General features: G+C 41.8%; 1 protein-coding gene across 1 annotated transcript in view; it reads left to right on the plus strand.

Annotated features, from left to right (window-relative positions):
* The first annotated feature begins 6,615 nt into the window (after positions 1-6,615).
* The window catches only part of ITGA4 (integrin subunit alpha 4), an 86,317-nt gene continuing 69,096 nt past the window's right edge, over positions 6,616-23,836 (plus strand). Inside the window, exons 1-2 of the mRNA XM_082631179.1 lie at positions 6,616-7,240; positions 7,564-7,685. Coding sequence (XP_082487305.1) covers positions 7,044-7,240; positions 7,564-7,685 — 319 coding nt within the window. The 5' untranslated portion in view covers positions 6,616-7,043. The remainder of the gene's footprint in view (positions 7,241-7,563; positions 7,686-23,836) is intronic.

The raw sequence follows: 23,836 nt of genomic DNA on the forward strand, positions 1-23,836 counted from the left end.
TGTGCTCTGAGGGGAGAATGGTTTTATACTAGGTCCTTTATACACTGTAACAAGAGAAACAGTTGTTTCTTCTTCTGAACTGAAGCATGAAATAGACTTAGTTTAAGAAGTTATAAAGTATCAGTAGTTTCAGGAGTTGTAAAAAAGACTGATAAAAAGTGAAATTTCTCAAAATTGTCCTTCTATTCCAGAAAAATTGCCCCGAATAATCCAGCCAGAAGAAACGTGTCTGTTGAATTTCTGTTAGGCACCATTTTGTATGGTATTTGTTACCTACTGGCTCAAATAGTTATTTCTTGATCTGTTAATTTCCCAAACTAAAGGGAACATTTCCAGAGGGAAGGAAAAATAGGCTATGTTTGGGATGGGTTGAAAGAAAGTTAGTTTGAGGCCCAGCATGGAGGGTATTAGGCCCCAGGCAAGAAATTCTAATTTAATTGGGCTGAGTTGGGGGAGGAGCCATTAAGAGTCTCTGAAAAGGAAATGATGTATTCATAGTTGTAGAAAAAAGCATCTGCTTATGTATGTCAATGTACTGAAAAGTGACGGGGATAAAAGTATCAAGAGGAAAAGAATCCCAAATCTGTCTGCCATGTTATGCATAACATCTCTCAGTTATACATAATAGGTGTTCAGTAAATATTTGTTGAATGAGTGAATAAATAAACAGAAGCAAATAGAGACAGAAAATGCCTTTTATTAACTTAAACAACCTTCTACATGAGTCATTGGCACTGAACTCAGATTTCTATACAGAGTTTATTTCTGTTGGTAGTTTATTTCTATACAAATTGCATCATTAACCATGATGATAAGAGACGAAGGATGAAGGAGAAAGGGCTACTATTTTTTTCAGTATTGATTATGTTCTAAGTACTGCATTAAAGTGCATTATCCACATTCACTCGTTTTCCCCAGCCAACCAGAGAAAACTTAAGAGATTAAAAACCAAGCTTGAGTAACACTAACAAACCGTGTATGGTTTTGATTGACAGTTGTGGCCAATGCTGTCGATGCCCCCCGCCCCTTGGGCCACCTGAGCTCCCAGAGCTCCCCTGGCCTGTACAGTTTCCGAAGGTTGGCAGCTTCCCTGCTCAGGTGCCTGTGTCCCTCATCTCCCACTGAGGACTCCTCTGGCATTTGGGAGCGTGCTTGCCTGAGAACAAGTGCAACCTGTAAGTGTGGCGAGGTTAGCCCTCCACCAGTAGAGGGTGAGTCCTTGGATAAATGCCCCAGTCTCCAGGTCTTCCAGAGTTGGGGATTCTGAGGTATGTTTTACACAGTTTCTCAGCAGATTTCAGAACTCTTATAATGAGGAGAAGCATTATTTCGTGTTTTTTTTAAAAAGGAACCTAGTCGATATTTATATTCAAGCACCAGGAAATTTGGACTAATATTACCTATAAGGATAAAAGAGCTTTTTGTTTCATGTTGGGAACTTTACTACTGTGAAAAAACTTATCTCCTATGTCGTAGCTCAGATCCCCCAAGAGCAGACCTTGAGACAAGCACTTGGAAGCAGTTGTTTTACTTGGGGAAAGGGAGCACTTTAGAAGGTTGGGTTAGAGGGAGTCAGGAAGAGATCGCAAACATATTGTTTATGCATCACTAATTGTTTTACACGTTACATGCTTTACTTTGGTAATTTAAAAATATCTATTAAAGAAAACATAAAAAAAAAAATCTTAAAAATTACTTGCGGGGCTTCCCTGGTGGCGCAGTGGTTGAGAGTCCGCCTGCCAATGCAGGGGACATGGATTCGTGCCCCGGTCCGGGAAGATCCCACATGCCGCGGAGCGGCTGGGCCCATGAGCCATGGCCACTGAGCCTGTGTGTCCGGATCCTGTGCTCCGCAACGGGAGAGGCCACAATGGTGAGAGGCCCACGTACCGACGGCAAAAAAAAAAAAAAAAAAAATTACTTGCTAGACATGTCTATGGATGTTCCACCAGTATCTCAGACTCATCTCTAGAACCCAGCCAGCATTATCCAAACACATTCTCCTCTCCCTCCCTATTCCAACTTTTCTGGTTGCTTTTTCTTTTCTTTTCTTTTTCTCAAGGCATATCATATCTCTCCTTATAAATTATAAGCTGATTAAGAGTAAGACCCATGTTTTATAGTACATCTTTGAATCTGCCAAAGGACACATGCATAATGCATGAACATAGACTTATAAATATCCAGATTTCTTTCAGTTTATGACATTAGTGATGTTAAAAGTCCAAATCATGCAAGGGCCATTCAAAAATACTGACTGCACACCTGCTGTTGGTCAGGCAGCATATCAGGTGCTGGAGATAGAGTGGTGAATAACGTAACAACACAACATGTGTTCTGCCCTTGTGCTCTAGAGAGGAAGACAAAATGAAAAGACAAAGACATCTGTGATTATAAATTAAAGAGCTATGAAGAGAATGAACAGGGTGGACTGCAATATGGTGACCTATTTTAAGTGGATGGGCAGGAAAATCATCTGTGAGAAGAAGATCTTTCAACTGAGACTGAAGAAAGAGAGGAATCATGTGAGAAGTCAGAGGTTGTGCCTTCAGGCAGAGGGAACAATATGGGCAAGGGCACAGAGAATGAAAAAAACCTTGATGCACTTAAGGAAAGCCAGTGTGAGCTGGCAATATAGTCAGAGGCCAGATCAAAGAGGCCAGTCCTTGGAGGCCATGTTAAGTGTGGTTTGTACTAGAAGAGCATGGGAAACTATTTAAAGGATTTAAGCAGGGACTTCCCTGGTGGTCCAGTAGTAAATAATCCACCTTTAATGCAGGGGATGAGGGTTCGATCCCTGGTCAGGGAATTAAGATCCCACATATCGCAGGGCAACTAAGCCTGCGAGCCAACTACTGAGCTCATGCGCCTCAACTAGAGCCCATGTAAAACTACAGAGGCCATGGGCCCTGGAGCCTCAGCACCACAACTAGAGAGAAGCCCACACACCACAATGAAGAGCCTGCACGCTGCAACGAAAGATCCCCCGTGCCACAACTAAGATGCGACACAGCCAAAATAAATAAATAAGTCTTAAAAAAAAAACAAAAAAGGATTTAAGCAAGGGAGTGGCCTGCATGATTTGATTTAGAATTCTAAAAATTCACTTCAGCTTCTATGTAGAAAATCGATGATGTGGGGATGGGGTGAATAGGGAGATCAGGTCTTGGATTACTGAACAGTTCAGATGAGATTACCGTACTTGGAAGAGGGTAGTAGCAGGGCAGAAGAAGCTCTTCAAATGGATGAGCTGGAGATATATTCTGAAGGTCCATCAATAGAACTTAATTACTGATGGATTAGATGTGGGGAATAGAGAGAGAGGGGGGACTCAGAATTACTTTCCAAGTTTCTGGTCTGAACAACCCGGCAGATGGAGTGCTGTTTTGGGGAAAGAAAGATTGAGTGGAGGAACAGTTGAGATTCGGGTCAGAATTCAGTGTTAGACATGTTACGTGCGCCATGCCCAGTAGACATCCAAGTAGAGATGTCAGGTAGGCAGTAAAACATGTGGGTCTGGAGCTGAGAAGAGAGGTCCAGGCTAGAGACACAAACTGGGGGAATCATGGTGGTATTTAGTGGGATTATTTAGTTGGTATTTAAAGATACAGGAAATTGGTTAGAGCTCTTAAGAAGGAGAGAAAGAGAAGGAAAGAGGGCTCAGAATGGAGCCATAGGCCTTTCCGACACTTGGGGTGGAGGGAAAGAAGCCAGCAAAGGAAACTCGGAGTGGCCAGATAGAAAGAAGGGAAGGGCTCAATAAGTGTCATGAAAACAGAGCCTTTCAAGGAGAAATGCTCATTCTTGATAACAGCTGAGAAATTGGGCGAGCCCATATAAGAATCCTCTCTATTGGGGAGGACTTCTCACCAAGGATAGAAATCACTTGTATTTTGTCTTTGAGACCTTAATGCATCTCCTAGCACACAGTGGGCACTTGAAACATATTAATCAAATGACACATTAATTGAATGACTGAATATTTTGGTTCAGTTGAGAGTGAGTGATTGGCATAAGAAGTTTTAAAAAGTCTTTCTGTTCTCCTTCCTACACGCTCTCCACCCCCCACCTGATTCTCACTCTTGCCTGCAAAAGTAATTGATTGGGGATATAGCAGTATCTTCAGGCTCTGTAATAGCAATGTTAAATACCCTTCATTTCTCCCGACTTAGGAAACATGGACTGTTCTCTAAGCCTTGGAGGAAGAAAACTCGGGGCTACCATAGTGTATGAGATCATAAAGGGTGGCTGTTTCTGCAAATGTAGTGAAATCATAACCATAACGACCATCACAGAAATTAGGTCCTGCCCTATGAAGTGGTCTACTGGCCACTCTCCTCTTAGTTATCCTGTGAAAGAATTGTGTTGAGTGGATTTCATTGTATAAGATTTTGGTGAAAGGAGGGAAAGAAAGAGGTGGGGGTTCAGATCAGTGGCTCTGACACTGCCAGTGCCTGGAGGGTGTGTGAGGGCCTTTGATATACCTGCTTCTTGGGCCTCAACTGGAAATTTTGTGGCAGCAAGCTTATTTCAGAATGATGAGCTAGTTGTAGAACTGGATTGAAATGAGGATGTCGATCTACCCAGAAACAAATATGCCCTGAGTGGAAAAACAGAGCAGGACCATTCACCGTGGACCCTAATAACTACTTTCTGGAAGCCGTTTCATTTCATGTTTACAATAGATTTATCACGTACCATTATTTGCCTTCTACCTTATTGAGAATAATAAGAGGATTACTACTCCCCTTGTTTTGTCTGTTGACAAAAGAGTAAAAATAATTGGGTTGGGTTTGGCTAGAATATCCTAACACTCCACAAGCATCTCAAACTCCACCTGTCTAAAATTTAAAACCAATGCTCCCCCATCTGTGTACACACACACACACACACACAACCTCATTCCTCCAGTGTTTTTCTCTGTGAATGAGCACCATATTCCCAGATCCCAGACTCGAAACTTGGGCATCATCCTGACTCCTTTATCTCAGCTCCACATGCGTCTTTACCAATGCTTTCACCACGTTCTGTCGGGTTCTGATCGTCAGATATCTCTTGAATCTCTTGTTTCCTCTATCCCTCCTGCTCCTTCCTAGTTCAGACCACCCTCATCTCACCACTCATTACTGCAGGAGCCTGCAAAGTTAGGTTTTCTGTCTTCCGAAAGGAGGGAAAGAAAGAGGTAGGGGTTCAGATCAGTGGCTCTGACACTGCCAGTGCCTGGAGGGCGTGTGAGGGCTTCCGAAACCCGCAGCTGATCCAGACCAGTCCTCCAACAGCCTCCTTTTAGCTCCAGCATAAACACTCCTAACCTGGCTTAGGAGGTTCACAGCGTGTCCCTGCCTCCCTACTCAGCCTCATATTGTACGATCCTGTCTGGGAGCCGCTAACTGCTCTAGCCAAACCACCTCTTCTGCTTCCTCTGCCTGGCCCTGCTCGCCCTGTCCCACATCCCTCCTTTCAAAGTGCTTTAGCCTAACAACCCTCCTTGTCCTTCAACTCTAACTGTCCCTAAAGCATCCAGAACTTTCTCTAGTTAGTAATGTTTGTCTACCACTTGACTGAAAATTTTCCTGAAAGCTGGTCCTGCCTTGTTCACCGTGGCCTCCTGTGGACCTAGCAAAGTGCCTGCTCAGTGAATATGCTGAGTAAATGAACAAGTATTTTAATTACGTGTCTGCCTTTACAACTTCAGAGGTGCTATTTCAGTATGGTTTTAATGCACATGTGCACACACACACCATTTGATGAATGCTGTTTCTTTCTCTTTTTTTTTCATACAGTAATAATTAATAACTGTACCTGCATCTCCTGCAAATACCGGCCTAATTATCTATGGCTGTCTCTGGTTGCTCTAGAAAGAAACCTGAGGCACACCTGGATTAATTAGGACGAGAATCAAACACGGTTCAGGTGTGTTGTGCTGTGGGCCCCCAGCGCATTTTCAGAGGCTCATTATGGTGTCTGTTTCTTGACCTCAGCTGGGTCTAAGCCCTGATGGCAGGTGTATCCGGAGGAACTGAGTGGATGCTGATGGAAAGGGGGAGCATCAAGAACCAGAGGGAGGAATCCGTTGAAGTGAGGCAAGTCACAGTGCTTCCTTAACCCAGACTCGCCCTTGGACTCAGCAACAACCTAAACTGCCTGCCTGTGCCTTTCAGCTCGAGCCACTGCTCCTCAAGCAAGCAGCCCGGACTTAAGAGGAAGTATGGGGAGGAAGGAAGTGGGCATAGAAGGGTGTAGGGTTCTGAGTCTTGAAGTGATATACCATAACGTCTTTATCGGGCGCCTTCAGGGAGTGCGCTTTGTGTTTAATCTGTGGCTCCCCAGTGGTTGCTTCTGCCCCCCAAATCAGGTATACCGCTTAACTATCAACGAAAGATCAGGACAGTTCCCCGCCCCAGTCCCTCCCGGCGCCCAGGTTTGTGGCCGGCCTTTGGGCCACTCCGGGCAGGCCGAGGAGCCTCTGCGTTCATAGTGAGGCGCACGCGGGTCGGATTGGGGCCACGCCGCTAACATCTAGGCCTCAATCGCGGATAAAAGGCTAAGCCCCGGACCCCTTCCGGCTCCACTCTTGCAGTCCCGGGAGCCCGGAGTCATGCCGTGCTCCGGGACTAGGAGGCCCCGGCCTGGACGCGCGTTCTGCGCAGCCAAGGTCCCCTAGCGCCCCCTACAGTCTCACGCGCGGGGAGACGGCATCGGGTCCTGCGCCTCCGCACTGCGCCCGGGACCCCACCCAGCGGCCCGCGCCCCGGGACCACGTGAGCACCGCACCTCCAGACTGCAGAAACGGGGCGTGGGGGCCGGCGGGCGCGCAGCATCCCCGCCACCTCTAATCGCTCCGCCCGCCGCGGCCTGACTTCCCCTCCCTCCCTCCCTCCCTCTGTCCCTCCCCCCCCCCTCTCGTTCCGCCCGCCCGCCTGCGCCGGACACGCTGAGCCTCTTCTCTTGGGGCGCTCTTCCCCTTGGCCGACCGTCTCATCCCGCGCAACTTTGGGACGGACAGTGGCCGTTTGGTGTTGAATGTTCCCCTCGGAGAGCGCATGGCTGCGGAAGCGAGGTGCGGGCCGGGCCCCCGAGGGGCCGCCGTATGGGAGGCGGTGATGCTACTGCTGTGCTTGGGAGTCCCGACCGGGCGCCCCTACAACGTGGACACCGAGAGCGCAGTGGTTTACAAGGGCCCCGCCGACACCCTGTTCGGCTACTCGGTGGTGCTGCACAGCCACGGGGCAAACCGATGGTGAGTGGGGTCGGAGGCGGCGCCCTCGGCATCTCAGAGCAGCGAGCGAAAGGCGCCTCAGGGATTCCCTGCCCGGTTCAAACTTTCCTCCCTCCGCGGGAGGCAGGAGGGGAACCCTGCGACGGCCAGCTCGCTAGAGAAGTGCTCGGGAAACTAACTTATCTTGGGGTGGCAGCACCCGGGGTGCGTTCTGGCGCCAGGCCCTGGAGTTTGGGGTGGCGGGTTGGGTGCGCGGAGTGGTGGGCGGAGGAGTCCGTGAAGACCCGGAGTTCAGTGGGCAGCACGGCTCACGTCTGCGCGCACGTGCCCATTGCTCACTTTAGGCTCGTAGTCGGGGCGCCCACGGCCAGCTGGCTCGCCAACACTTCAGTGGTCAATCCTGGGGCGATTTACAGATGCAGGATTGGAAAGAACCCAGAGCGGACGTGCGAACAGCTCCAGCTGGGTGAGTTGGACCTGGGGCCGGGAGCTAGGGACCCACTCCCCCCAACACACGCACACACACACACTTGTGAGCCCCACGGTAGCAGAAGTCCTGGAAAAACTTGTGTTGCCTATTCTAGTTTAAAGCGAATGATTTTCACTGTTAACTCTATGCCATCTTCCCTTCTAAACATAAAAGTGGTCTCCTTTCTGTCAATATTGTTCTCCCTTTTGCTTATGACGATGATTGCAGTACTCTGACCAAACTATGTGGAGAAAAATTTCTTATAAAACCTTCTCCTCACCTCTCCCCTCCGCAACCCCCCCTCCCCCGCAAAGTGTAAAACACATCTTAAAGTCTCTCAGCACGTTAAGGACAGGATCCAGCTAAGCCAAGACTTGAGAATTTTATTTCTATCTTTGACCTATCAGCCTTGTTAAAGAACAGGCTATGGGGTAGATCAGGAATAGCAGTTGGAATTGATCCCATACCCTGTCATTTAGCCCAAGGGCTTTCTGAAAAAGAAAACGATACAGTTTTACTTAGATATGAAATGTAAAAGGAGAGCACAAGAAAAAATTGGCATCTGCACCGTTAATATAATTAAAACGAAGTTTAACATATAATTATTAATTTTTCTTTCCAAAAACTCTGATGTTAAATGGATACCTCTATTTGAAATCATTTCTTAGTGTCTCTTCTTAGATTTGTGACAGCTTGAAAAATGCATTCTGATGGGGGAGAGGAGAAAGTTCATGTTTCAAAGCCAAAAGCAAATTTGCTTTGCATAGACACATGGGGTAAGAAAGGGGAACTAATATCAATTCAGACCCTATCTTGCTTCAAGCATTGTTAGGAACTGCTATATATGTTTCTTGTTTTCCGCAAAACACCACTGGATCATGGTTGGCATTGTTCTTACTTTACACCTGAGGACTCTATGACTCAGAGAGTTGCAAGGATTTTGAAGTTATTCAGTTAGTGAATGGAAGATGGGACCTCAAGTCAAAGTCAGGTCTGCCTGGGTCCAAAGTCCAAGCGCCTTTCTTTCATGTATGCATCTTCAGTGAAAATAAAATTCAATGACGAGTCCGATATGTTGTCTGCTGAGCTGATGAGTCATCTGTGAATGGTGAATAAAAGGTCATAATTGGTACCTTTTTCCTATTTATCTTTGCTATCAATGGACTTTTGGGATAAGTTAGTTACTGAATCTTTAACACTCCCCTCCCCCCATTTTTGGTTGTAATCTTTGCTTTTTCTCAAACTGGGAAGCGGCTTCCCTTCATTGAGAATGAAGTCAAATAGAGTATGCACATAATGGAAGTTTATTTTTGACTCAGCATCCGTAAGAGTCTAGGAGTTGTCTGCAGTGTGTAGAATAGGCCCCAGCCTCTCATTAAGCATCTTCCATCCCCAAAGGCAGACTAGGAAAGCATAACATATTCACAGACCTATCCATTTGGAATAATTCTGCAAAGTATAATTTTCATTGCATGAGAGACTTGTAGGATGAAGAATTAGGGAGCGGAGCAGACAGTCTTGATCTGCCAGAGGATCTTGACAGGGTCTCAGGAGGGAATGTTTTATTTTTGTTGTCCTGTCATAGTTTCCTGATTCATGACATTATAACTACTGGTATTTAGCTCCTACTTCCTGTCTGGAAGGGCACTGAATCTATTTCTAGATGTCTGTATTTAACTGGAAAGATCCTGTCATAATATTATATAAAATTAAAAATTTAAGATGATAATACCTGTCAAAATTGAAGGAAAACCTACATTGATTGGGCACATGGAGCATAGGGGTTGACTAAAGAAATATCCACAGAAAAAGGTGCACATGGTAGATGTTCAACAAACATGAATTAAGTGAAGATGTACTGGATGGATAAATGAATAAAAGCAAAGTGAAAGTTTGTCATCGACCTGATTGGTGAATAAGAGAATTAATTAGAAATGACAAGCCAAAGGGATATTTTTAACTTTCAAATTTTTGATCAATAAAAAGGTTTCTACTGAGATGAAAGGCAAAAAGGAAGACAAGATTTCTAGTCAGTCAACTGGTTGAAAAACTAATAGCTGTAGTAATAGCTATGAACATTTGCAAAAGAGTTGACTGAAATTACTTCTCATATAACATTTCAAACGATATATCTTCTCTTCCTTATATGAAGAAATTGTGTGTTTCAATTCAGCACAGACTCAGAAGTAACTTGAAGCTGTATAATAAGGGATTGAGGATAACGACTAGAAAGGAAACACCGAAAATAATACATCGGTAACTAAAGACATTTAAAAATTCTCAGGATTGTGGACTACGTAGTATTCTTTATGAAGAATTTTCAAGGAAAAAATACATACACAATCGTCTATATAAGATGCCTTCAGTTGTTCTGTCTCAAATATGGGTGACTATAGCATATGCAAAATGCTTAGCTCAGTACCTGACATACAACTGACATTCAAAAAATATTAGTTTATTTTTTATCTCTATTTTCTACTTAAATCTATGTCTGCATGTTATCTGTTATAGGCAGGTTGAGGTTATAAATACGGACAGTTAATAGATGAAACCAAAAGTTAAATGTGTAAATGAAAAGGTAACAGTTGAAACACAATGAAAAATATTTTTTGTTGGCCCAACCAAAAAATCTTTAAAAAAATTTTTTTAACATCTTTATTGGAGTATAATTGCTTTACAATGGTGTGTTAGTTTCTACTTTATAACAAAGTAAATCAGTTATACATATATCCCCATATCTCCTCCCTCTTGTGTCTACCTCCCTCCCACCCTCCCTATCCCACCCCTCTAGGTGGTCACAAACCACCTAGCTGATCTCCCTGTGCTATGTGGCTGCTTCCCACTAGCTATCTGTTTTACATTTGGTAGTGTATATATGTCCATGCCACTCTCTCACTTTATCACAGCTTACCCTTCCCCCTCCCCACATCCTCAAGCCCATTCTCTAGTAGGTCTGTGTCTTTATTCCCGTCTTACCCCTAGGTTCTTCATGACATTTTTTTTTTTTTTTTTTTAGATTTCATATATATGTGTTAGCATACGGTATTGTCTTTCTCTTTCTGACTTACTTCACTCTGTATGACAGACTCTAGGTCCATCCACCTCACTACAAACAACTCAGTTTCATTTCCTTTTATGGCTGAGTGATATTCCATTGTATATATGTGCCACATCTTCTTTATCCATTCATCCGATGATGGACACTTAGGTTGCTTCCATCTCCTGGCTATTGTAAATAGAGCTGCAATGAACATTCTGGTACATGACTCTTTTTGAAGTATGGTTTTCTCAGGGTATATGCCCAGTAGTAGGATTGCTGGGTCATATGGTAGTTCTATTTGTAGTTTTTTAAAGAACCTCCGTACTGTTCTCCATAGTGGCTGTACCAATTCACAATCCCACCAGCAATGCAAGAGTGTTCCCTTTTCTCCACACCCTCTCCAGCATTTATTGTTTCTAGATTTTTTGATGATGGCCATTCTGATCAGTGTGAGAGATATCTCATTGTAGTTTTTATTTGCATTTCTCTAATGATTAATGATGTTGAGCATTCTTTCATGTGTTTGTTGGCAGTCTGTATATCTTCTTTGGAGAAATGTCTATTTAGGTCTTCTGCCCATTTTTGGATTGGGTTGTATGTTTTTTTGATATTGAGCTGCATGAGCTGCTTGTAAATTTTGGAGATTAATCCTCTGTCAGTTGCTTCATTTGCAAATATTTTCTCCCATTCTGAGGGTTGTCTTTTGGTCTTGTTTATGGTTTCCTTTGCTGTGCAAAAGCTTTGCAGTTTCATTAGGTCCCATTTGTTTATTTTTGTTTTTATTTCCATTTCTCTAGGAGGTGGATCAAAAAGGATCTTGCTGTGATTTATGTCATAGAGTGTTCTGCCTATGTTTTCCTGTAAGGGTTAGGTAGTTTCTGGCCTTACATTTAGGTCTTTAATCCATTTTGAGCTTATTTTTGTGTATGGTGTTAGGGAGTGATCTAATCTCATACTTTTACATGTACCCTCTATGCCTACTTTTTGGAGGATTTTTATCATAAAAAGGTGCTGAATTTTGTCGAAAGCTTTCTCTGCATCTATTGAGATTACCATATGGTTTTTCTCCTTCTATTTGTTAATATGGTGTATCACATTGATTGCTTTGTGTATATTGAAGAATCCTTGCATTCCTGGAATAAACCCTACTTGATCAGGGTGTATGATCCTCTTAATGCGCTGTTGGAATCTGTTTGCTAGTATTTTGTTGAGGATTTTTGTACCTATTGTCATCAGTGATATTGACCTGTAATTTTCTTTCTTTGTGACATCCTTGTCTGGTTTTGGTATCAAGGTGATGGTGGCCTCGTAGAAGGAGTTTGGGAGTGTTCCTCCCTCTGCTATATTTTGGAAGAGTTTGAGAAGGATAGGTGTTAGCTCTTCTCTAAATGTTTGATAGAATTCGCCTGTGAAGCCATCTGGTCCTGGGCTTTTTGTTGTTGGAATATTTTAAATCACAGTTTCAATTTCAGTGCTTGTGATTGGTCTGTTCATACTTTCTATTTCTTCCTGATTCAGTCTTGGCAGGTGTGCATTTCTACGAATTTGTCTATTTCTTCCAGGTTGTCCATTTTATTGACACAGAGTTGTTTATGGTAATGTCTCATGATCTTTTGTATTTCTGCAGTGTCAGTTGTTAATTCTCCTTTTTCATTTCTAATTCTATTGATTTGAGTCTTCTCCCTTCTTTTCTTGATGAGTCTGGCTAATGGTTTATCAATTTTGTTTATCTTCTCAAAGAACCAGCTTTTAATTTTATTGATCTTTACTATTGTTTCCTTCATTTCTTTTTCATTTATTTCTGATCTGATCTTTATGATTTCTTTCCTTCTGCTAACTTTGGGGTTTTTTTTGTTCTTCTTTCTCTAATTGCTTTAGGTGCAGGGTCAGGTTGTTTACTCGAGATGTTTCCTGTTTCTTAAGGTAGGATTGTATTGCTATAAACTTCCCTCTTATAACTGCTTTTGCTGCATCCCATAGGTTTTGGGCCGTCGTGTCTCCATTGTCATTTGTTTCTAAGTATTTTTTGATTTCCTCTTTGATTTCTTCAGTGATCACTTCGCTATTAAGTAGTGTATTGTTTAGCCTCCACGTGTTTGTATTTTTTACAGATCTTTTCCTGTAATTGATGTCTAGTCTCATAGTGTTGTGGTCGGAAATGATACTTGATACGATTTTATATTCTTAAATTTACCAAGGCTTGATTTGTGACCCTAGATATGATCTATCCTGGTGAATGTTCCATGAGCACTTGAGAAAAATGTGTATTCTGTTGTTTTTGGATGGAATGTCCTATAAATATCAATTAAGTCCATCTTGTTTAATGTATCATTTAAAGCTTGTGTTTCCTTATTTATTTTCATTTTGGATGATCTGTCCATTGGTGAAAGTGGGGTGTTAAAGCCCCCTACTATGAATGTGTCACAGTCGATTTCCCCTCTTATGGCTGTTAGTATTTGCCTTATGTATTGAGGTGCTCCTATGTTGGGTGCATAAATATTTGCAGTTGTTATATCTTCTTCTTGGATCGATCCTTTGATCATTATGTAGTGTCCTTCTTTGTCTCTTCTAATAGTCTTTATTTTAAAGTCTATTTTGTCTGATATGAGAATTGCTACTCCAGCTTTCTTTCGGTTTCCATTTGCGTGGAGTATCTTTTTCTATCCCCTTACTTTCAGTCTGTATGTGTCCCTAGGTCTGAAGTGGGTCTCTTGTAGACAGCATATATATGGGTCTTGTTTTTGTATACATTCAGCCAGTCTGTGTCTTTCGGTGGCAGCGTTAAACTATTTACATTTAAGGTAATTATCAATATGTATGTTCCTATTACCATTTTCTTAATTGTTTTGGGTTTGTTGTTGTAGGTCTTTTCCTCCTCTTGTGTTTCTTGCCTAGAGAAGTTCCCTTACCATTTGTTGTGAAGCTGGTTTGGTGGTGCTGAACTCTCTCAGCTTTTCCTTGTCTGTAAAGGTTTTAATTTCTCCATCAAATCTGAATGAGATCCTTGCTGGGTAGAGTAATCTTGGTTGTAGGTTTTTCTCCCTCATCACTTTAAATATGTCCTGCCAGTCCCTTCTGGCTTGCAGAGTTTCTGCTGAAAGATCAGCTGTTAACCTTATGGGGATTCCCTTGTGTGTTATTTGTTGTTTTTCCCTTCCTGCTTTTATTATGTTTTCTTGTATTTAATTTTTGTTAGTTTGATTAATATGTGTCTTGGCGTGTTTCTCCTTGGATTTTTCCTGTACGGGACTCTCTGTGCTTCCTGGACTTGATTAACCATTTCCTTTCCCATATTAGGGAAGTTTTCAACTATAACCTCTTCAAATATTTTCTCAGTCACTTTCTTTTTCTCTTCTTCTTCTGGGACCCCTATAATTCAAATGTTGGTGAGTTTAATGTTGTCCCTGAGGTCTCTGAGACTGTCCTCAGTTCTTCTCATTCTTTTTTCTTTATTCTTCTCTGCAGTAGTTATTTCCACTATTTTATCTTCCAGGTCACTTATCCGTTCTTCTGCCTCAGTTATTCTGCTATTGATTCCTTCTAGAGTATTTTTAATTTCATTTATTGTGTTGTTCATCGTTGCTTGTTTGCTCTTTAGTTCTTCTAGGTCCTTGTTAAATGTTTCTTGCATTTTCTCTATTCTGTTTCCAAGATTTTGGTTCATCTTTACTGTCTTTATTCTGAATTCTTTTTCAGGTAGACTGCCTATTTCCTCTTCATTTGTTAGGTCTGGTGGGTTTTTTTCTTGCTCCTTCATCTGCTGTGTGTTTTTCTGTCTTCGCATTTTGCTTATCTTACTGTGTTTGGGGTCTCCTTTTTGCAGGCTGCAGGTTCGTAGTTCCCATTGTTTTTGATGTCTGTCCCCAGTGGCTAAGGTTGGTTCAGTGGGTTGTGTAGGCTTCCTGGTGGAGGGGACTATTTCCTGTGTTCTGGTGGATGAGGCTGGATCTTGTCTTTCTGGTGGGCAGGTCCACATCTGGTGGTGTGTTTTGGCGTGTCTGTGGCCTTATTATGATTTTAGGCAGCCTCTCTGCTAATGGGTGGGTTTGTGTTCCTGTCTTGGTAGTTGTTTGGCATAGGGTGTCCAGCACTGTAGCTTGCTGGTCATTGAGTGAAGCTGAGTGTTGTTGATGAAGATCTCTGGGAGATTTTCACCGATTGATATTACGTGAAGCTGGGAGGTCTCTTGTGGACCCATGTCCTGAAGTTGGCTCTCCCACCTCAGAAGCACAGCACTGACTCCTGGCTGCAGCACCAAGAGCCTTTCATCCACACGGCTGCTAGTGTTGGAGGGTCTTCTGCAGTGGCGGGGGGTGGCTGTGTCTCACCTTTTGAAGAAGGGGTCTCCATTCTCCTTCATGTGAATTCTGGCAATATTTCCGTGATCAATGTTGTCTCAATTCGGAAAACAATTCTAGAGGTTAGAAGTCCAAAATCAAGGTTTTAGCAGAGTTGGTTTCTTCTGAGGTCTCCCTCCTTGACTTGTAGATAAATGGATTTCTTTTCCCTGTGTCTTCACATAGACTTCCATCTGTTTCCAAAAAATCTTACAATAACTAAAGATTCATCTATGACTGCCGTGTCATAAAATGTTTTCTTTCATTCATGGCCTAATTTGCTATCAAAGAGATGAAGTTGAGAGATCTCTTAAAATGGTGCCAATCTCCTACACAATTCAAAGTGCTATCTACATGGACTAGTCTTTAGGTCTCAGAATTTCAGATCAAAGTTTGATTCAGATAGACTCATTCCCTCAGAAGAGGAGTCAATACTCTTCCCCCCACTTCCTAACCCCTCTTCCCTGCAGTGGCTAATGTTGTCCCATACTATGGTATATTCACTGTAGTCATAATCAGAAGTGAGCAGCAAATGCCTGTTTATCTAGAATGTTCAGGGTATGAGATGTCGAGAATCAGATACCCCTTTTAGTGAAGTGAATTGACTGTAGAAGAGGTGCATTTCTTCCTGTGTGCAAACAGGCTTCTTCCACCTTCCTGCCTGCCTAAGAAGTGTGTCTCCCCTCACTTCCTTGATACTGCTCTCTGTGAACCAGAGGAAGGTAGTCTCCCCATCAGGAGGGTCTGAATCCAAACTTGTTCATGAAGACTCCGTGTCTGGGGAGGCCATAGTGATTTCCACAGGTTCAGTTGCTTTTCCACTCAGGTGCTTTGCATCCTTGCTAAGTTTTTTTTTTTTTTTTTTTTTTTTTCCTGTACGCGGGCCTCTCACTGTTGTGGCCTCTCCCATTACGGAGCATAGACTCCGGACGCGCAGGCTCAGCGGCCATGGCTCATGGGCCCAGCCGCTCCGCGGCATGTGGGATCTTCCCGGACCGGGGCACGAACCCGTGTCCCCTGCATCGGCAGGCGGACTCTTAACCACTTTGACACCAGGGAAGCCCCCTTGCTAAGTTTTTTAAAAGGAAACTTTGATCACAGATGGTTGCTAAATTAAGGCATCACAAATAATGACTTCATTACTGTATTTATCCATGGATTTCCGGTATTTGAACAATTAGAACATAATAAAATACATAAATGGCTACAAAATTATACTAAAAAGATTACCTTTATTTGGTCATTCAAAAGGCATACTAGATCTTTCATTATTTTGAAGTTGCCACTAGTAGCATTATACATGTGTGTTTGGGCGTGCACACGTGCACGTGCGTGCACGGGCACACACACACACACTTGTCTGGGTAATAGAGGCTAAAATTATACAATTACACTGTCCAGTACAATAGCCACTAACCACATGTGGCTATTGGGCACATGAAATGTGGCTAGTTTGTAGTGAGAAGCACTATAGGGCAAATTACTTTCTGGCTTTTGAAGACCTAGTACCAAAAAAAAAAAGAAAAACATACACACACACATACATATACATAAAATCTCTTTTTTTAGATAAGGATCACATGTTGAAATAAATATTTTAAAACTAATATTGATTACATTTTTAAATGAAAATATTTTTGATGTATTAGGTTAAAGAAAATATATTATTAACATCAATTTTACCTATTCCTTTTTACTTTTTAATGTGACTACTGTAAAATTATTTCATAAGTGACTTGTATTATGTTTCTGTCAGACAGCGCTGTTCTAGAGAAACATAACTTCCCTATGTAAAATAACACTAACTTTTTAGCAGGTGCCTTCCCAGTGTCTATGCATAAAGTGATTGGAATTTTCACTTTTCTAGACCAATGTTGTATAGTTACTAGACCTTTAAGCTCTCTCCTTGTACCTCTTTTTCTTACTAGAAAGAACAGTCGTTTATTAAGTTAGTCATCATTATTCCCCTTCAGATTTCTTCCTGGAAATTACATTGCCTTAGCCAGCCTCCTGGTTTATATTACATAACCTACTTGGAGGAGGTTAAATTAATTAGCATTTGTGTCATTAAACTAATGATTACCTCACTCTCACTTCTGCCTGATTTTTAGGAATTATTAGCTTAACAATAAAAAGCAAACCTCTCACTGTTGAAACTTCAAATATGTCCTTGATAACTTTCTTTTTCTTTCTCATTTGTGATACTCTTTAAATTGTAGCTTATGAAGATGATGTTGATACAGACTGGTCATTTTGAAAAATCACCCCTGAACAGAGGTTGTTATGCTAATTATGCACAAAATTAAGACAGAGAGCTTCATGAATAAACCATCATATTACAAGAATTGTTTCCTTATTTCCAGCAATTTCCCAAACTCCATCTCTAAAAGAATGGTTTCCACCTAATTTAAGAGATGAGATTTTCTAAAATGTATTTTATTTTTTGCCTAAAGTTTACTTGACCACTGGGTGCTGTTTCTACTGACTAAAAAATCTCTTCCTTTGGCAACAGTTCTTGGGCCAGATATGGTAATCCATTGTGCTTGTAGGTCATTTATTGAAGGATGTCAAAGGGCGAGAACCTGGGTGTACAAAAGAAACATGGCCCTTGCCCCAAGGGGTTTACCGTCTATAGGTTAGGTTGTTATAAGAAAGTATGGTGAGAAGATCTAATCTGTTTAGGAGATTAAGGTGATGTCTTCCTAAGGAATTGATGTTCTAGTGGAAAACTGAAAACAACAACAACAAAAAATCAAGAGTTAGCCAGAGGAAGAGGTTATGGGAAAGGGTGCCAGACAGAGCAAACAGTGTATATGAAGACCCTGAGGTCCTTGAGAGGGCAGCATCTTTGGACTGAAAGAAAAATGCATACAGTTGAACTGTGGAGTGTGAAGTGATGATAGGTTGGAGAAGTAAGCAGGGATTATTTGTGTTACAACTTGGTAAGCTCTCTGGAAGCTGAGGAAGCCCTGGCTGTCAGCGTGCTCATGTGTGGTTTCACACTCTTCCTTGGTGTGTGCACAATGCGGTGGAGGCTGGTGTTGGGTTGGGGGTAGCAGATGCACAGTTGGAGGTGTTGGCTCCAGATGGGCATTGTGGTGCTGAGCAACAGAAGGCAGACCCTGACGCAGGCCCACAAAAACTTACAGGGGCCCCGGCTGTCCGTGTGCTCCCCCATGGCTGCACTATTTCCCCTGGGCATGTGCACTGCAGTGAAGCTTGGTGACGGGCAGAGGGCTGGTGGCACGCAGATGCACAGCTATAGGGCTGAACCCTGAGCCCGGCACAAGGGTGGGGTCAGCCACAAGGGTCTAGGGTGGTATCTTGCACGTGGGCTTTGGTGGGTCCAGGGAGGGGCTCAAGTGGCTGGCTTCTTATACTAGGGTAACCACAGAGGCCTGGGATGACTGGTGGTGTGGTTTCTGGGCTTTTCAGTGAGAGAAAAGGGAGTGGGGAGGAACCCAGGCATCAGTTACTAATACCTGTGGGGCAAAAGCTGGCAAGATCTGCAGGGGGTCCACAGTGGCTGTACTGGCCTTTGGCTTAGTGCTGAAATCTGCTATTTTCCTGCAGAGCAGGTCTCCGTGAACTGGACTTTGTAATTATTAAACGAGAGAGATGAAAAAGAAGGTTTCAAAATGTTACCCAAGGTTCTGACTTGGGGTGTTGGATAGATGATGGTGCTATGTCCTGTGAGATGTAAAAGTAAATATCTGGAAATCAGTTGGATGTATGGGTCTGGAGGGCGGGAGAGGTCTATAGGGCAGTTCAGAGTTGAAGGTAATTAGCATAGAGATGGTAATCAAAACCATGGAGATTAATGAGTTTAACCTGGGAACTCTCTAGACTGAATAGATCATCAGGCCCAGGAGAGATCCCAGAGGCTTCCTACAACTTGAGAGGTGGCTAGAACAGTGTTGCTCAACTCTGGCTGCAACCTAGATTCTCTTGCAGAGGTTTAAGAATACCAGTGCTGGTGGCCTCCTCCTAAACTAATAAAATCTCTGGGGGTGGGTCTAGGGTAGGATATTGTGATTTATAATAAGAATATATTGATATATTTGGTCTTCCCTCATTTCTGGCACAGAGATCCTAAAACCCTTGGAGTTTTCTAGAGTGATAAATATATCTTCTGTTATGTCAGTGAGGTGACCTTAGGACCTAAGGATGTGGCTGGTTGCCAGTGGAACCAACCATATGATTAGATGGTTGGAACTTTCATTTCTATCCCCCTGACCTCCAGCAAGAGAAGAGGGGCTGGAGGTTGAGCCAGTTGCCAATGGTCAATAGTTTAATCAATCATGCCTATGTAATGAAACCTCCATAAAAACCCAAAAGGACAGGGTTGGTGAACACGTGGAGATTTAGGACTAGTGGTGCATTCAGAGAGGACCTGGAAGCTCCCTGCAAGTTCCTCATGCCTTGCCCTATGTGTCTCTTCCATCTGGCTGTTCCTGAGTTACCTCCTTTTATAATAAACTGGTAATCTAGTATGTAAAATGCTTCTTTGAGTTCTGTGAGCCACTCTAGCAAATTATTCAAACCAAAGGAAACTTCAGTAGCTGGTGGACTTGAAATTGGCATCTGAAGTGTGTGCGTGTGGGGGGAGCAGGGGTATGGGAGGAAAGCAGTCTTTTTAAATTTTTCATCTATTTTAATCAGCTATTAAACAGATACACCCGGTGTATTTTTACCTTTCAGGTTTCTTTTAAAAGTTCTATTACCCATTAAGGAAGTTTTGTGTTAATTTATTAAAGTTGTCTAAATTTCCTAATACTATAGAAGATAGTCACAAATTACTAAATGATAATAAGCTATTTTTTGGTGTTGCTCAGTAATGCACTGTATTTATTTATTTTTCTCTTTGTACCTTTTGACTCCCTTCACCCATTTCTCCCTCCCCACCCCTGCCTCTAGCAACTACATATCTGTTCTCTCTCTCTATGAGCTTGTTTTTTTCTTCTTTTTTTTAGATTCCACATATAAGAGAGATCATACAGTATTTGTCTTTCTCTATCTGACTTATTTCACTTAGCATAATGTCATCGGGGTTCAGTCATGTTGTTGCAAATGACAAGATTACATTCTTTTTTATGGCTGAATAATATCCCATTGCATATATGTACCACAATTTCTTCATCTGCTCATCCTTCAGTGGACACTTAGGTTGTTTCCCATCTTGGCTATTATAAATAATACTGCAATAAATATGGGGGGTACATAATATTTTTTTGAGTTAGTATTTTCATTTTCTTCTGATAAATACCCAGAAGTGGAATTGTTGGATCATATGGTAGTTCTATCTTTTATTTTTTGAGGAACGTCCATACTGTTTCCACAGTGGCTGTACCAATTTACATTCCCACCAACAATGCACATCCTTTTCCTCCACATCCTCACTAACGTTTGTTATCTCTTGTCTTTTTGATAATAGCCATTCTGATAGGTGTGAGGTAATAGCTCATTGTGGTTTTGATTTGCATTTCCCTGATGATTAGTGATGTCGAGCATGTTTTTATGTACCTCTGGTCCATCTGTATGTCTTCTTTGGAAAAATGTCTATGCAGGTCTTCCACTCAGATTGTTTGCTTGTTTTGCTATTGAGTTATATGAATTCTTGATATATTTTGGATATTAGCCCCTTATCAGATATATAATTTGCAAATATTTTTTCTCCTTCAGTATGTTGACTTTTCTGTACAGAAGTATTTTAGTATAGTGTAGTCCCACTTATTTATTTTTGCTTTTGTTGCTTTTGCTTTTGGTGTCAGATTTAAAAAATCATCACTAAGACCTATGTCAAGGAGCATGTAGGACTGAACCCTTAACCTGTGGGATCTGACATTATCTACAGGTTAGATAGTGTTACAATGGAGTTGAATTGCAGGGCACCCACCTGGTGTCAGAGAATTGCTTGTTGATGGTGTGGAAAAACTTCACATACACACATTGGAATTGGGTGCAGAACCCTTAGTAGTGCATCAAGAGTTTCCAAAGGTCCCCAGATTATTCCAATATTCATCCATGGTTGAAAACCATTGGAGAAGAAAAAAGAGCCTGAAAAACAGATTGAGAAGGAAAAGCCAAAGAGGTAGCTAGGAAATCAGGTCAATGTGGCACTGTGGAAGTAGAGAAATGAGAGATTCTATAAAGAGGTGAGTGGTTGGCAGTATCAAAAGTTGCCAAGAGGTCAAGCTAGGTAAGAACTTAGGAGGTTTCATTGGATTTAGAGAGAATTGGTTCATTAGTAACCTTGGTAAGACCAGTTTTAGTGGTGATACCAGACTTCAGAGGGTTGAGAAGTGAGGAGTGTGAAAATATTGGTGGCAGATGTCAACTCTTTTAACTGGGTTCTTCCTTTATTTATTAAATACATTTTATCAATTACTTATGCTGGTACTAGGAATAGAAAGGTGGCTAAGATGGCTAAAGCCCTGAAAGAACTCAGCGACAGGAGAAACAGGGAAACAGATAATTACTTACAAGAAAATGTAACATGCATAATGATAGAGACACACAATGGGGAGAAGAAAGTGTTTGGATGATGAGAGAAGTTTTCCTGGAAGAGTAATTGAGCCAGTTCTGACCAGTTTTGATGAGCATGTAGTAAAATCTCAGTGAATGTGAAATGGATGGGTGTGTTTCTCAGATTTGGGTGGGATCCTCTGGGGTTTGCTGTATATTTCAATATTGTTCCAAGAGGTCTAGGCCAGCCTTGGGTTCTAGACTCTGCCTACTCATACCAGGCAATCTAAGAATACACACTCCTGAGATAGGAAGCTTGGAACTGACTGTCTTCAAAACAAGGGGATTTTAATTTTAGGAAGAGCTGGAGATATCAAATTAAATATGGAAGTGGACTTGCAAGTGACAGAACTGGGCTCAGTAATGCAGTGTGTTGGTTCTGATGCTCTCAGTTTATCCCCAAGAATCTTTTTTTAATGATTTGAAATCTTTTTCATATAATTTATATGAAATACTGTAATTCTCAATGAGTATGTTCAGAAGTAGTAAGAGTATAGATTTAGTTATCAAATCTCTTTTGCAGGAAATATTTTGTGAAGTGGATTAGACATGTCCTTTTAAAATGATACCCTTTGTAGAAGTCTCTTGTCAATATCTACCCTCTGTGAAATCTTTCTAGGTCTACCTCACCCTAGTGCTATTCTCTGTTTTCTTGTGACCATTTTCTAGTATTTATTAGAATATCATTATTTTGTCTGCAAATCATTGTCTCTGCAACATCTTATCCCACAGTTTAAACTTTGAATGAAAAGAAGTCCTCTGTTATTGGTAACCCCTCATCTCAGTCTGATCCTACGTTGATTGGTACAGAATGATGCCATGGACTCTCTGACTGATTTTTATTTTTCTCACTTTTTTTTTTTTTTTTTGCGGTACGCGGGCCTCTCACCGTTGTGGCCTCTCCCGTTGTGGAGCACAGGCCCCGGACACGCAGGCTCAGTGGCCATGGCTCGCGGGCCTAGCCCCTCCGCAGCATGTGGGATCTTCCCGGACCGGGGCACAAACCCGTGTCCCCTGCATCGGCAGGCGGGCTCTCAACCACTGCCCCACCAGGGAAGCCCTCACATATTTTTAAACCTTGTTATTAGCCTGACCTCCTCCTCCATCCTACCCTGTGAATTCCAAAACCAGGCTCAGAACTTCAGTATTGGCCACTGAGCATTAAGTGAGGGCAGGTTTCCCTGGAGTTTTTTTCTGTTTACATTTTTGCATTATTCTTGTTTCAAAGACACTCAAAATGGTATCTATATATTAGTGATACTTTTTCAAATGAATGCTTAAGTCTAAGAGATTAGTTGAAAACCATGGAAGTAGAGAATTTTCTTTCCTTATTTTCTAATGTTGGAAGTTAATGTTATATAATAAGTTATTATAGAAATAGAATTAGAATAAGATTATTAATAATGTTGATACTTGGATTCATTCCCTGATTAACAGTGAAAAGTACTAATAGCAAATCATTGTAAAGTGGTGTAGGGTGGTGGATGACAGTATGGGTTTGAATCCTTCCTTCCCCCCTGTAAAAGTAGTGTGACTTTGGGCAAGATGCTTAATCTCCCTTTGTTTCAGCTTCTCCATCTGTGAAATTGGGATAATGATAATAATACCTGCCTCATAGGGATATAACGAAAATTAAATGACTTAATATACATGTTTACATGTATTAAAAGTGTGCCTGGCACATACAAAGCATATAATGTGTTATTGTATAAATAATTCTATAATTATTGTAAGAAAACATTCCTTCTTTAAATTATGCACAGCAAATATATCCGTTGCTGTACATTTTTTTCTGCTGTACTTAGTAAAAATACTTGTATAGGTTTTCTGTAGGAATTTAAAGAAGTTTGGGCCTAAGGCACCTGAAGGAAACCCCGATCTTAGGTTCATGCTCACAAGCAGGATGGTTTTCTAGGGTTCTGAAGTCTAGTGATGTCTCAGGATCAACTCAGATTCATAAAATTGCAACCATCAAGCTTGCCTCTACTGCCAGAACTTGTTCACCTCTGTGTGGAACTGTCTTCCTAAATACAACACAGTAAAATAAATACAATTATTAAATAAAAAATGTAATTAAAATAAAATGAAATAGAGGACTTAAATAGCTGGCTTTTTCAGGCCTATGATTATAGGAGCTGTTTCTCACATAAATTGAGCATGATTATCAGCCATTATCAGATTTTTATTAGGAAGTCATAGAATATGACACTTAAACATATTTTTCCAGAAAAAAATTACTTCGAGAA

Source organism: Mesoplodon mirus (genome assembly GCF_964341445.2).
Source record: "Mesoplodon mirus genome assembly, chromosome: 8".
NCBI classification, from domain to species: domain Eukaryota; kingdom Metazoa; phylum Chordata; class Mammalia; order Artiodactyla; family Ziphiidae; genus Mesoplodon; species Mesoplodon mirus.